The following is a 15,389-nucleotide window of genomic DNA, read 5'->3' on the forward strand; positions in this document are numbered from 1 at the left end:
GAAAATTACCCCAGAAGTGTTTCAAGGTGAAATTTGCCTTTAAGAGAGACTCTGCCAAGGTGCAGTACTTCAAAAGCACCAAGGCCAAATGCAATCAAACTAAATTATTATCAGACAGCAATATTCACAAGACAGGGAGCTCTCTGCACTAAGGAGATCACAGCTATGTGAGCTGCTAAGGTATATCCACAAAGCATAATAGTGTACACTTGACCTACTGTAGCCTGCACTTAACCTAGCCTTGACGACCAGACTTATGCAGATGTTTAAAACGTTTTTAATGTAATTTAGATAGCGTGTTATTTAGACAGATTGTTTACCTGGCATCCTATAGTTTCATTGTACAGATACTTTTTAGACAGTATATTGTTTAGACTAATGCTAGGTTTTTGGTTTACCTGTGATCCTAGTGTACTGAGGCACTACACAGTCTCTCTGCATTTGATGTATGTGTTTACCTTGCTTATTGTACGTCACATGAAAAAACATTGGGTGGGGGCCCCCCCCCACCCCCCACCCGCCCCCCCCCCCCCCCACCCCCCACCCATTTTGCGGCCCCCTGTAGTAACTCTGAAGACCCTCTAGGGGTCCCGAACCTCCAGATGAAGACCCCTGCTCTATATTTGTTCTGCAGGTATACAAGAAATATAGCACACAATATACATCTGTTACTTGCTATTTCATACTGTATCTGCTGGAGTCATATTTTACATGTACAGTATGTATGAATGTATGGCTCATTAGTCTGGTCTGTGTTGAATTTGTTTTCCAAAACCATTTGGAAAGAGAGCCTGTACAATTCAACTTAAAGCTCCTTACAGCTGATTCATAGTTGTTAAAGCAAGTTTAACAAATAAAAACTGAACAGCAACCAGTAAGGGTGTGTTACAGATTTGACTTAGAACAGCTGTTAGCAGTAGGGTAGGGAGGACACCCATACTAAAATTAAAATACTGTTTATTATGCACTTGGCTATATATACCACTGTTTGGATGGCAGAAAATATATATGAATATATCACCAGTTACCAGATACTGTAAATGCAAGAAAATGTTTGATAAATCATAAGAATTGATGGGTCAGAAGCACTCTACTTTTGTGTTCATAGTCATCGACTTTGTTGGAGGACCCGATGACTCTAATTGCTATTGATACAACAACCAAAACATCCTCACATTGAACAAATATGTCACTAGGGCAAGGCCCCCATAGATTGATTGATGAATTAATTCATCTTCTATGTTTGACCTGGAAACAGCATGGCTGTGAATGGAAATGTCTGTTCTATACAATTATCTATGAAATAAACACTATCAGAGTTACTGTGCCGTCCTTTCTTGTGAAGAAAGAATGGCTTTTGTCCTCTCAGTTAGCTCATGGTGGATATAATCGAATAAGACTAAGGGCCCCATTTTAACGGCGGAACTTTGCACCATGGCGCATGGTCTTAACTTGCTCTAGCCCGGGCTCTTTTTGGCGACACTGTGGTCATCGTTGAGCAAAGGTTTAACATAAGGCTAAACTAAACTACGCAATTCACGAGTCAAGAGCCACACCATTGGGAATGGTTAAGGTTATTTATTTAAATAAATGATGGATAGATAACGGGAGGGGATGTAGGTGCCGGGAGGGTTGCTGACACAGGAGCCTTTGGCGTGGAGGTCAATTGCATCATCATCATATCTTTCATGGAGGGTGACCCTCCAGCACGGAACCTGAGGGAGGGGGGGGACCCGGGGGAGACAGAGAGAGAGAGAGAGAGAGAGAGAGAGAGAGAGAGAGAGAGAGAGAGAGAGAACATAATATTGGAGGTGAACGGGGTGGAGGGATGCGAAAAGCATGGAGGCTTCTGGGTGGTTTGGGAAGGTTATAAGTAGCGCCCATGATTTGGGTTTAGGGCGGAGTAAAGTTGTGGTTCTCCGTCTCCTCAACATCTGTTGTCCCAACTCCATTAATTAGGGGAGAAAGGTCATTACAAATTTGTCTCAGCAAGTATTCCAAGAAAGTATTCACAAACACACTCCACGGCTGCATCCTGCCATTACGTTCCAATGTCTCCTTTCCACTGCTTCCGCGTGACTCTGAATTATGTCTGTGCTGAAATCGATCATGCATTTTAAGGGATCCCGGCACACTCCAACTCATGATAACCTCATCGGTATTCAATTTTACTGAATGCGCAAATGTCTTAGCAAGTATCAACCCAACAGAAATCTAATACTCAGCTGCGAAATAAGCCCTTAGGCTTAATCCTTGATAATCAGTGTCAAATCTAAGATAATTCACGGATTTGACCATAATACTGTCACACAAATCTCCCCAGAATACTGCCACTGATTGCCTCTATTTTGTTTTCCATGCTCTATTACAACACTTAACACCATCAAGGATCCATAACTGGATCAATTTCTCAGCAACTAGAGAGCACTTAAGGATGCGTTTCCTCTCGGTTCCACTAAGCTGATGAGCATACAACTAGCATGTAGAGTCAGACAGTCTGGGTGACAGCAACTGTTTATGGCAAACAAACATCAAGGTCCTGACAGTGTTAACTTAAAGGGGTGGTGCCATAGTTTTTCACTTTTTCTGTTTTTAATGTGTCTATGAGGTTGATAGAACTGCATTAAGCCCCGTGGTGGTGTTTTTATGGTGTTTTATGTCTTCTCTGACTATTTTGAGTTTCTACCTAGAGGCTGAAACTTTGAGGGTCAAACGTGCCAATAGAAAAACAGCGCTTTACTGACATAGTAAAAACATACCCTCCCCCTCATTATCACAAGTAAGACGCGCAAACGCTGGAAGCGAACGCAGCTCGAAAATATTGTGTATTTACGGACTCTGTGTGTGTGTGTGTGTGTGTGTGTGTGTGTGTGTGTGTGTGTGTGTGTGTGTGTGTGTGTGTTTTGACTGTAGCTGCACTCTGGCGCACTCTGTGGGTTGCACACAGGCAGTGCACACATACTGCACACACACAGACAGACAGACAGACAGAGCCACAAGCCGAGCAGAGTTTCATAGTAGGCTCCACTTGGGCGGAGGCGCGGCGTTCGCAATAACATGGTGTGGGCATGAGGAGGCGGAGGGACTAGGACAGGTGGGTGGTGCTAAGGTGGTGGAGGAGGTGCTAAGGTGAGAACCAGGTATACTTAATGAACTGGAGGCGTGTCCACATAAAAACATAATTTTAACATTTTCTGTACACTTTTTGGAAAAAAATCTTCCTCCTAGTATAACCATAATACCTGATGATCATGATCATGTTTTAAGGGGGGAAAAAATCACTGAAAATCACGGCAAAGATACAAGATCTCTTTTATGAGGGACCTGTTCAAAAATAATAATACACTATAATGGTCCTTGCCAAAAATAATGTCTGTGAGTGTCAAGAAATTATGAAGCATTATAATACTTTACCTTTTACCACATTTTGTGTGTGTTAGCTTATAATGCATTTATGCAGTAGGCATGGGCTTCAGAGGAAGTGTTACCGAGAACTATTCATGAGGTACTCACATCATAATGAGCTGCTCTAGTCCCAATAGAAAAAATAATAATATTGGTGGTTCAGGTTAATGAGCAGTGAGGTAGACGAATAGTAGACATATTGCATTGACAGCTAGTGAGACAGCCATAGGGTACCCCTGGGATGTGGGCACCAAGGGGAAAGACTACTGTTAGTGCCAGCTGGCACTTAGACTCGCACAGAAACACCCTGCAGGTTAGAAACACCTTTTTATTTATTCCTTTGAATTTAAATTGAATTGAGTTTATAGCCAGACAGGCAGAGCTTAGGAGCTATTTCCATCACATGATGCTCTTCATAACATCTGTATTACTTTCACATTTCTTTCTTTCTTTCTTTCTTTCTTTCTTTCTTTCTTTCCTGCATTCTATAATGCAAATGTTTTTTTGTCTGAATGCCCATCCATTCTGACCGACACTGACCGGATCACATTGCATGAACACATCAGGCAGAGCAGACGTGCACATGAAGCGGCAGCAGCAGTGTGCGGTACACACCAATCCCACGTGACAGCAGCAGAATATCAATTCAGAATATCAATTAGAATGACTCAGCATATTCATGTCATTGTATTGAATTAAAAACTAGCACTGGGGAGAAGCTGTCACAGAGAATATTCATGCATGGTACACTGCTTATATTTAGCTGCATGAATCAGCACGTGATAGCATCGACAGACTAGTCAAGTTAGTAAGGCCTCTACAAAAACAGTCATAAATAGGCTACTAATACATTAAATATTTAATTGAACTTTAATACTAAATTAAACTAAAGTCTATATTCTGTCAATTCATCAATCATATGACATTGTACATTGGCATTGACCATTGGCATATGACATGTCACGTCATGTGCCGTCGCAGAGTTTAACTTTGTTGAACTTTGATGCGTTTGACACCTTGGCCACTCCCTTTCAGTTGGCCACTCCATTCTTTGTTGCAATCATAGAGCAGGGGTCTTCAACAGGGGTTCCGGGACCCCTAGGGGGTCCTCAGAGTTACTACTCAGAGTCACATCTTTTTATGTGATATGGATATTTTTTTTTACATCAACCACTTCAACCCAAGCATCCATTGTGGGGAGAACTTAAGCCAAAAACAGCCGATCTAAGCTCATGTGAGATCGGCTGTTTATGGCAAAGAGGTGTGGTGACAGTGGTGTAGGTAGGAAGAAAAAACAGCAGACCATGTACAATTATTGAGCGTTTAAGTGGTTAACTGTCTGAAAATACATTTTAACATTAATCCAACACAACGCTACAGTCTATGAAGCTATCTATGAAATCTATGAAAAAGGGTAATCTGTACCACAATTTTATACAATGCAATATGTAGTGGGGGTCCCTGCTTCATCTCTCTCTCAGTACACCTGAAAAACGTTGAAGACCACAGTCATAAAGCTTAAACATCCTTGGCCAGCACATCTGTGTCATTGCAATTCTGTGCCACAGCTTCAGGAAATTACGTGTAGAAAGACAATGAAGCCTGATTCCATTCAGTATAGCTAAACATTGTGGCAGACAGTAAAGCATAGAATAGACTGCGTGTGTGTGTGTGTGTGTGTGTGTGTGTGTGTGTGTGTGTGTGTGTGTGTGTGTGTGTGTGTGTGTGTGTGTGTGTGTCTGTGTGTGTGTGTGTGTGTGTGTGTGTGTGTGTGTGTGTGTGTGTGTGTGTGTGTGTGTGTGTGTGTGTGTGCGTGCGTGTGTGTGTGTGTGTGTGTGTGTGTGTGAGCGCACGCACACGCGTGCGTGTGGTTTGATTGATTGCATACTTTATTAACAGTTTATAAAAAAAAGGTCTGCTAAAAGGATTAAACCCAAGAAATCACTATGGCTAAATGTGTGTGTGTGTGTGTGTGTGTGTGTGTGTGTGTGTGTGTGTGTGTGTGTGTGTGTGTGTGTGTGTGTGTGTGTGTGTGTGTGTGTGTGTGCGTGCGTGCGTGCGTGTGTGTGCGCGATCGCCATGTGTGATAAGCGGCAGTGTTCCAGCCCTGTTTTACAGTAAAGTGTCACAGCTTGTGACATTGTTGTTGTGTAGTAGTTGCCAGATGACATCATAGGACAATGACCAGGCTCTGTTTGTCTGCAGCAGTACAAAGCTGTCTCTGCATGATCAAGGGCTAAGGAAGTTGCAACTGTTTTCATAACATGGAAACAAGATTATTATATTATAATATAATTCATATTTCTTCTCCAAATCTGAGCAGCAGTGAGAGAAACACTTGTGCATCTTTATTAGATATGCAGATATAGTTATAGATATAGATAAAGTCTAGATATAGATAAAGTCTAGATATAGATTGGCTCCTAGATTTAGAGTTCACTGAGGAAAACATACATTCACCTTTGCATGATGACCTAAAGCTCTTAGCCAAATCTCAGAGGAAATAAGAAATAGGTCAGCAGATTGAAAGGACAAAGGAGGCATCAAACATTCATGACTACATGACTGACAGTAAAAGGTCTCAACCAAACGTTATGGTCTTATGGACCAGTGCCCCACTGTGGATTTTTTGGGTCATTACAATAACAATACACAGTCAACATTTGTCTGGATTTATAAAACCCTTTGAATTTTAACTTCTTAAAAAAAAGGTATTTAATGTCCTGAACAAAGACCACTGCACCATCAGTGAAGCTCTTAAATGAATACTAATGACTACAATGGTACATTAAACAATATTTTGTATTTAATTCTCTTCCAGTCTGGCCGCATAGACCCTCACCACCCCAAAGTGTGTGGCCACCAAGGCAATGTGTTGGACATCAAGTGGAATCCCTTTTTTGAAAACATCATAGCATCCTGCTCTGAAGATTCCTCGGTAAAAGGCGAACATCATTCATTTATGTCTGTATCATAGTAGGTGTAATATTCTCCTGAGTAGAGATTAAAATGTATATTTATGAACTCATGAATATTTACAATCATGTGTGAGACATCCTCAACCATGGAGGTTGAGAACCAATGTCTAGTCATAGCCCTATGTGTAGAATATAGCCTGCAGGCCAATGGTTCATGGATCTACCAACAGTGCATAGCCTATGCTGCTGTGCTTGCGTTAAGATTTATAAGGGCTGCAAAATGGCAAATGGCATAAGTCCCTAATATTGGTTAAGTGAGCAATGCACCACCAGCTCCAGGAAAATCAAATCAAAACTATAAACGAAAATGCATTTGTATAACATTTAATAAGATCACTAGATGTTTTCCAGTTCGATTTTCATTTCTGTACCCACACCTTATTCCATGACTCCAGTAACTGCAATAAAGCCTGATGTCCTGATGTTCACTTGTTGAAGGATAATCTCCAATAATACAGAGACTTCACCCATATCTGTAATCCAGCCTAATCCTAATGCTGTCTGTCACATTGATAGCAAGTGCTTTTTCGGATCTAATTCATTTTTCAAAAGTAATTGTTTCTATGCCATTTGTTAATGTAATGGATTTATACAAAGCTATTTAATGGCTGTATTTATCTGTAAAATCCCACTTAACAAAGTGGGTAGAAGAAGAAAAAGTTAGTTTGACATTGCCTTCAGAGTGGATACAAAATATAATCTGTAAATCATACTAAGGAATTACTACTGTACATACTCTGTGTGTGTGTGTGTGTGTGTGTGTGTGTGTGTGTGTGTGTGTGTGTGTGTGTGTGTGTGTGTGTGTGTGTGTGTGTGTGTGTGTGCGTGCGTGCGTGCGCATATCAGGTACGAATATGGGAAATGCCAGAAGGAGGTCTGCGGCGGAACATGACAGAAGCATTGATGGAACTGTACGGTCACAGTCGGCGTGTGGGTCTCATCGAATGGCACCCCACCAGCAGTGGCATCCTCTTCAGTGCTGGCTACGACTACAAGGTGAATAGTAAACAAATATTCTTTTGTTCATGTTAATTTAACTCTGCATTTGCTTGAAAATGAACAGATCCATTTGCAAATGGATAAATTGAGGATTTGACTGTGTACCACACCAGTGACTCTATATAAATATATGCATATCAGAACAATATAGCTACAACCACGTTCATGGGGACAGTCAATGCAACAATACCGTTATACAGTTTGAATTTGGCAATGGATTCCCTCCCTCTGCAGATGTACAATACCATTTTTACAGTATGGTTTTCAATTCATGCAGACAATTAGACTAAGTAACTATTGATACACATTTAGTTTTATTACATACATTTCCCCCTTTAATATCTCAATCATGAATTATGAAGCTGCTTTCTTTATACTTGTATATAAATTGCTTGTGTTGTTCAAAAAGTGTAAGACGTCTAGATTAGATAACAAGGTTATCTTGTTGAGCAAAATATCAATATTATAAGCCTTAGTTTGCTACAGAACATTTTTGTTAATATATCCAAATTACTGCAATAAGTTCCGATGGGATCTAATAACACAGCTCAATTAATCAAACCACTCTAAATCTTTCAGATTCTCATCTGGAACCTGGAAATTGGCGAGCCAGTGAAGATGATTGACTGCCACACTGACGTCATCCTCAACATGTCCTTCAATACAGATGGCAGCTTGCTGGCCACCAGCTGTAAAGATAAGAAGCTGCGTGTCATTGAGCCACGCTCTGGAAAGGTTCTCCAGGTGAGAGGGTGAGGGATCAACCCTTCATCGACAACTTTTTGAAGATAATGTATCCATCCATACACCATGGGACGCACTGTGAGATCTGAAATCCTGTGTCATGTCAATGTTCCGTTAGAATGTCTAAACAAGCAATAAACCTCATTCATTAATTATCATGCAGTTACTTTTGGCCTTTAGGCTTTTATTCCAACATTTATTACTGACAGTAGGAAACTACGAGAGCTACTTGTTCAAACTTTGTCACAAAGAAATGATCAGGGTAGCATTTGCATAGTTTATGCTTGTTGCTTAAAAGTGAAAGTGAAATATTGCTTTAAGTCACCAATATGGTTGGCCTTTATGTAAGGAGACAATTCCTGGTACAAACAAGAGGGTGTATTTCATCTGTAAACTGGGGACTGGAGGGTGGATGGTGGATAACTACGGTGCCCACCAATCCTTAAAGTGCCCTTGAGCAAGGTACTGAACTACAGAGTACAACTACAGGCACTGTGGCTGACCATGTTGTCTGACCTCTCTGATGTTTGTTAATTGACAATAGAGTGATCTCATTCTATGAGATCCTCTAGTGGTTGAATGGATTAGAGCAGTCATTGCTTTAATACTGCCTCGGTTTAAAACCACCTTGTTCCCACCTTCTCTGTGCACGGCCTGTCACTGAAAAAACAATAATAATGAGTTAGAATGGATCACACATGGCGATTATACGAACCATTAACCACATGAATAAACCCTAGATTCTCTATTCATGGGTGAACATTTGGCAAAAATAGCAAATCTACAAGCTCACAACAAAGCACTTTGCAATGTGTTGTGAGCTTGTATAACTGCTATTTTCGGCAAAGAGACTGAAGGAAACACTAGTGGACCTAGTATAGAGCCCATCAACTAAAGTATATAGGGTTTGGTTAAAGCGTCATCCTCTCTTTGTCTCCTGCCCTGCCAGCAAGCTAACTGCAAGAATCACCGAGTAAACAGAGTGGTGTTCATGGGCAATGTGAAGCGACTGCTGACCACAGGGGTGTCTCGCTGGAACACGCGACAGATTGCGCTTTGGGATCAGGTGTGTTTTGGACTGTTCCTCTGCAGAGTTGAATATTCCTCAAATGTTTTCAGTAGTATACTGTTAACGGTTTGTGTGTGTGTGTGTGTGTGTGTGTGTGTGTGTGTGTGTGTGTGTGTGTGTGTGTGTGTGTGTGTGTGTGTGTGTGTGTGCGTGCGTGTGTGCGTGCGTGCGTGCGTGCGTGCGTGCGTGTGTGTGTGCGTGCGTGCGTGTGTGGTGTTGCTTTCTCCAGGAGGACTTATCCATGCCTCTTGTTGAGGAGGAGATAGATGGCCTATCAGGAATGCTGTTCCCATTTTATGATCCTGACACACACATGTTGTACCTGGCAGGCAAGGTGAGTTCTGCCCCTCGCAATGCTGCATCATGTCAGTAGGGGAACATTCTGCAAATAATAAGCAAATATTCTGCGAGAGTAGCAGATCTAACCATCTCATCGCTCATTAGAACTTGACACACACTGTGAAGATTGTCTATTTTCGGCAAATTTGGTGTAGAGGGAAAAAAGGATGGGGCCAAGTACAGACCCGTGGGGGACCCCGGTCAATGAAATATAGGGTTTTAGTGGTTAAGTGTGTTTTAATGGTTCATTGTTGTGTTACAGTATACTTTTGTAAAGTCCATATAGTAGCTTCATGACATGATTAAGTTTAATTAAATAGTAATCGCAATAGTCATTTGATTTAGTCATTTTAATTATATACACATTGCGTTACACGTAAACTCACCATGCCTTATTTTGAAAGACAAAATATAACAATAGAGGCATAAACGAGAGAACATAGGTCATAAGCAGCATAATATGTATATATAAGCATAAGTAAAATGCAGAAACCAAAGCAGCGATGCATACACCCAACATTCATTAAACACGTTCATTAAAACATTTAGACTGTTATTTCCTTTAAGTGATGAAGTCCTCTTGATAAGTCGATAACAGATATTAGACATTGAGTTTCTCAAATATTCTAGTAGGTTTAATGTCACAGTATATGTTGTTTATTGACATTATAGAAGGTAACTTATTCTTGACATTTCTGAGATTTTTATTTACAATGTAAATAAACAAACATACAGGATTTCATTTTATCATTCTACGCTGGTACCTAGGTATAATGTGTTGATATCGATTTTTGTCAGTGTCAGTCAAATATGATGGAAAACTTAAGAGATCTCAGGTAAAAATCGAACATGTCAAACTCTGGTGACTTGGCAGGGGGACGGCAACATTCGTTATTTTGAGATTACGACGGAGAAACCCTACCTGCAGTACCTGATGGAGTTCAGGTCCCCTGCCCCACAGAAAGGACTTGGTAAGTTGTTTGTAGATCAGCTCGAGCTGATGTAGTGAACTGAGCGATCATAATCACCTCATTAGCAGTCTATGGGGATTTCCATGTCAAGGGGAATGACACCCATGAGTAACTGGCTGCGATGATACTACTATTGACGTCTCTTAGGGAAAAGGGGTGTGAGGATGAAGACCCATCTAAAGAAAAAAGGTTGATGATGTGGACATTTTAATGTCCATCCTTTTTATTTCAAATTCCAAATTAAGACAATAGTGAGACACTTGTACTTGAATAATGTTCACAAGTAGTTTTATGGGTATGTTTTTTCCACTAAACTAAAATAGATTTAAGATTAATTTATGCTTGCAGAAAGATTTTCTTTTGAGTAAATGCCACATCCTTTCACCCGATGAGGGAGAATAAATTAATCAACAGGTTATATGTTGTCCCAATGAGTCCATGGATATGCCATGTTGTTATGTTTCCATGTTCTTTATGCTGGGTGTGCCTGGTAGCTCAGGAGTTAATGCACAGACCATTGCTCCTTATGAGTGCGAGGTCTCTGTCCTTGGTTTCTCTCTACATATATTACACTGACTTACACCGACTTATCTGATCTAAAGCATAAAATGCCACAAAAACTCTTCATTATGTATTTTTTCTTTCCTGCCAGGTGTGATGCCAAAGCATGGGCTGGATGTGGCAGCATGTGAAGTGTTCCGCTTTTACAAGCTGGTCACCCTCAAGGGCTTGATTGAGCCCATTTCAATGATTGTACCAAGGAGGGTCAGTAAGCATTCTGAATTGAATTAAATTGATTATATTTTCCTTGTGATTATTTATCCCTTCTGGAATATACCACATGCAATTTAACAAACTTAACCTTCTAAAGTACAACTAGTGCTGAAATATAACTAATAAATGCAGGCTTTGACCAAAATGCAGATAAGATTATGTGAGAATTGTGATGTACATACACAGGATATTTTCAAAGCATCTCAACGTGTGTGTGTGTGTGTGTGTGTGTGTGTGTGTGTGTGTGTGTGTGTGTGTGTGTGTGTGTGTGTGTGTGTGTGTGTGTGTGTGTGTGTGTGTGTGTGTGTGTGTGTGTGTGTGTGTGTGTGTGTGTGTGTGTGTGTGTGTGTGTGTGTGCACGTGTGCTCGCGTGTGTGTTGTTTATAGTCAGACACATACCAAGAGGATATCTACCCCATGACAGCAGGAACAGAACCTGCCCTGACAGCCAGTGAATGGCTGAGTGGCATTAACAAAGGTAAATGTATTCTCGCAAACTATTGTGTTTATTTACCCACATTTCTGCTCTTTCTGATCATAAGAATGTGGTTGCCCATATACACAAATGGCCCAAATGTAATCACTTACCGGTACTCACAAAATCTATATTGGCGGTTCTCAAACATTTTCATGTAAAGGACCCATACATATAGTGATACATACTGTATTCGGCCACAGACCTCCATTTGAAAAGATTTTGTGTCACAGACACAAGAGAAGATTTTTGTTGTTAGAATAGATGTATTTATTATTTAAAAGTTAAAAAAATAATAGATCAGATCCGACCCCTATACGGCCCGAACACTAGATGTGAGGGCTGCGTATAGCAGCCCGACCTCTATTACTCTCATTGGGCTAACTTCTAGTTGGTGAAATAATTAAACTGCCATTTTTTTTGCTGGGAACCCGCTGGAACCCCTCAAGACCCCACTTGGAGAGCCTCCGCAATACATTCTCAGATGGATCTTTGTGTATTGAGAGAAAAAAAAAGAAAAACTTTAAAGACAAATAATAAACAACTTTAGGCATTTTAAGTGTGTAGACATCTAGGTTGCAACATGTGCTGTATGACTTTGTGCAACATAATGCAATAGAGATCTTCACATAAAGTGACAGGCAATTGAGTGCATTCCTTGCAGTGGTCACACTGCTCCACAAGGTAGAGATGTGCATTTGATGATTGGGGCAAATTGCTCACAGTACAGGATGTGCCAGTACATTAACAGATAGTGTGTCAACCACATAATTGCACATTTCTCGGTTCCATTCTGGCCATATATATATTTTAAAAAATACAATTGTCCAGGAGTTCACTTTGTCCTGCAAACATCAAGTCAGGGAGTCATCATCATAATTTTCAGGCAATCCAAATCACTCCTGTAGCTTATACTAATGAAGCAATATGGAAAAAATGGGGAAATATTGGACAGTTTCTACATGCACAATGAAACTAACCAATGAGAGGTGTGCCATCTGGTAAGAGCCCATACCACATAAATACGCCTATAGATTTCTGGATGTCTTTGTTTTATGGTTGTTGCGTGTTGTTCTATGTCTCAAAGTGGACCACAATGGAAACAAGCTTTGGCTTTTTTTCTGTATAATCCACGTTGTCGTTTTCTAAATGTTTGACATTGTTGTGATTTGAAGTTGAACTGACAATCAAATTATTCTATGTTTGGCTAACTTTGTAGAAGTTTTGCACAAAACGTCTATGAAATTGATGTGTGGCCTGTCCTGTTATACTCACTCATTCATACTGTTGATGAGTGATGATAAACTAATTCACAGTGGGAGCATACACAGTATGTTCATTAAAAGAACGTTGGGAAACATAATTGTTAAACAATGGTTTCTTAATCCATGAATGTGTGTGCACATGAGTGTACTGTATACACTCAGCATATGCCATCCTCGAACCTCTATAGATCTTTTTTCCTGCCAAGTGAGGGTGTTCCATAAAAGTAATTGCTAAAGTTTTAATATGATGAATTACAGATTTCTTCAAATCCGAGTAACATAATTATGTTTGTGTTTTCTGCACATGTGCTCTTGTGCAATCAGACCCTGTGTTGATGTCCCTGAAGGAGGGCTACAACCGCCCCAACCAGTTAGTATTCAAAGCCCCAGCCAAGGAGAAAAAGAGTGTGGTTGTTAACGGCATTGACCTGCTGGAGAATGTACCACCTAGGACAGAAAATGAGGTATGTGGAGATATTGGGGCGTGACATAATGATGAATGATGAATAGAAAGATGTGCAAACTAGAAAAAGTGCTCCTCGGAGCACAAGTCTCTGCCAGGTCAGGTAGGTTATTATGGCCTCCTGGTGGCGCTATAACAGGCCAATGTTAAAAGGGTGGCATTTGTTCCTCAACATAGTGCAAATGTGCATTCAAAGTTTCATCACAATCGGACGCTGCGTTCATGATTTGCGGCATTTTGTTCAAAACGGGCCACTCCTGCAAACATTACATGTCAATGTTTGCCAATCAACAGATCCGTCTTCATCACATGACTAGAGAGATCATGTGTACCTATTTGCGTGAAATTTGGATCAAATCTGAAGGCTTGATATCAAACATGTGTGTTTTACATAAGTCTGCCTCCTGGTGGCGCTATAAAAGGCAAATGTGAAAAATGCAGGGCAAAGGTTTTTCCTTGGCCTCTAGGGAGTGCGCATACAAAGTTTTACACTGATCGGTGCAGTTACAGGTAAAAACATGAATCGGCCTGTTACAGCGCCACCATGAGGCTGATTTGAACATTTTCAAATGGCATTTCTTCCTCGGCCTGTTCGAAACGGAGTACTCCTGCAAACTTTGAAAGCCAATTTTAGCCAATCAGGATGGAATATGAAAAATCTGAAATGAGACGTTTCTTTTAATGACTATAGAGATACTGTGTACCGATTTGGGGTATTTTTGGCCAAAATCTGTAGGAGTACTGTCCAAAAATGTGTTTTGCACAAATCAGCCTCCTGGTGGTGCTATAAAAGGCCCATGTGAAAGATTTGGAGCAGAGGTTCTGCTCTGGCATCCAGGGAGTGTGTGTGCACAGTTTCGCTGCGATCAAGCCAACGGTGCCAGAGATTAGCTGTACACAAAAAGACAGAATGACACACGGACAGACACACACACACACACACACACACACACACACACACACACACACACACACACACACACACACACACACACACACACACACACACACACACACACACACACACACACACACACACACACACACACACACACACATACACATACACACGGACGGACAGGGGGTAAAACATACTCTCTCGCCATGCCTTTCGGCCTGGCGGAGACAATAAGGGTAACACGTATTAAAGTTAGGTTGTGAAGATGAGGGGGTAACATGGATGAATGTAAAGTCCTGAAGATGAGTAAGTAATATGAGTAATGTAAGCGAATCATTTGTGTGTGTGTGTGTGTGTGTGTGTGTGTGTGTGTGTGTGTGTGTGTGTGTGTGTGTGTGTGTGTGTGTGTGTGTGTGTGTGTGTGTGTGTGTGTGTGTGTGTGTGTGTGTGACTAAAATCATGATATTTCAAAAAAGATCCAGCCGCCAAAACCATCAATTTTTCCTAAATACGATCCCACTAGAACAAACAAAAAACTATACCTACCTTGGCCTAAACATCAGCAGCACAGGGAACTACAACCAAGCTGTAAAGGACCTGAGAGACAAGGCAAGAAGGGCATTCTATGCTATCAAAAGAAACATCAAAATAGACATCCCAATTAAAACCTGGCTAAAAATACTGGACTCTGTGATAGAACCAATTTCCCTCTATGGTTGTGAGATCTGGGGACCATTAGCAAACCATGACCTTGAAAAATGGGATAAACACCAAACCGAGACCCTACACACAGAATTCTGCAAATCCATTCTCCGTACCCAGCGAAAAACACCAAATAATGCATGCAGGGCAGAACTAGGACGATACCCACTCATAATCAAAATAAAAAAGAGAGCACTTAAGTTCTACAACCACCTAAAAGAAAGCGACCTAGATGCACTCCATAACAAAGCACTCACACACAGCGAAACTCTAGAGAGATGCCCCCTCAGCCAGCTGGCCATGGAAC

General features: G+C 40.9%; 1 protein-coding gene across 2 annotated transcripts in view; it reads left to right on the top strand.

Annotated features, from left to right (window-relative positions):
• coro2ba (coronin, actin binding protein, 2Ba) overlaps positions 1-15,389 on the top strand; it is a 55,690-nt gene that overhangs the window by 37,782 nt on the left and 2,519 nt on the right. For both annotated transcript variants that reach the window (XM_084057640.1, XM_084057641.1), the window contains exons 3-11: positions 6,227-6,343; positions 7,230-7,379; positions 7,962-8,126; positions 9,076-9,192; positions 9,425-9,529; positions 10,409-10,505; positions 11,158-11,270; positions 11,667-11,757; positions 13,344-13,483. In XM_084057640.1, the coding sequence (XP_083913766.1) occupies positions 6,227-6,343; positions 7,230-7,379; positions 7,962-8,126; positions 9,076-9,192; positions 9,425-9,529; positions 10,409-10,505; positions 11,158-11,270; positions 11,667-11,757; positions 13,344-13,483 (1,095 nt within the window). The remainder of the gene's footprint in view (positions 1-6,226; positions 6,344-7,229; positions 7,380-7,961; positions 8,127-9,075; positions 9,193-9,424; positions 9,530-10,408; positions 10,506-11,157; positions 11,271-11,666; positions 11,758-13,343; positions 13,484-15,389) is intronic.

This window comes from Gymnoscopelus microlampas, assembly GCF_963454915.1.
Source record: "Gymnoscopelus microlampas genome assembly, chromosome: 1".
Classification (NCBI taxonomy): Eukaryota; Metazoa; Chordata; class Actinopteri; order Myctophiformes; family Myctophidae; genus Gymnoscopelus; species Gymnoscopelus microlampas.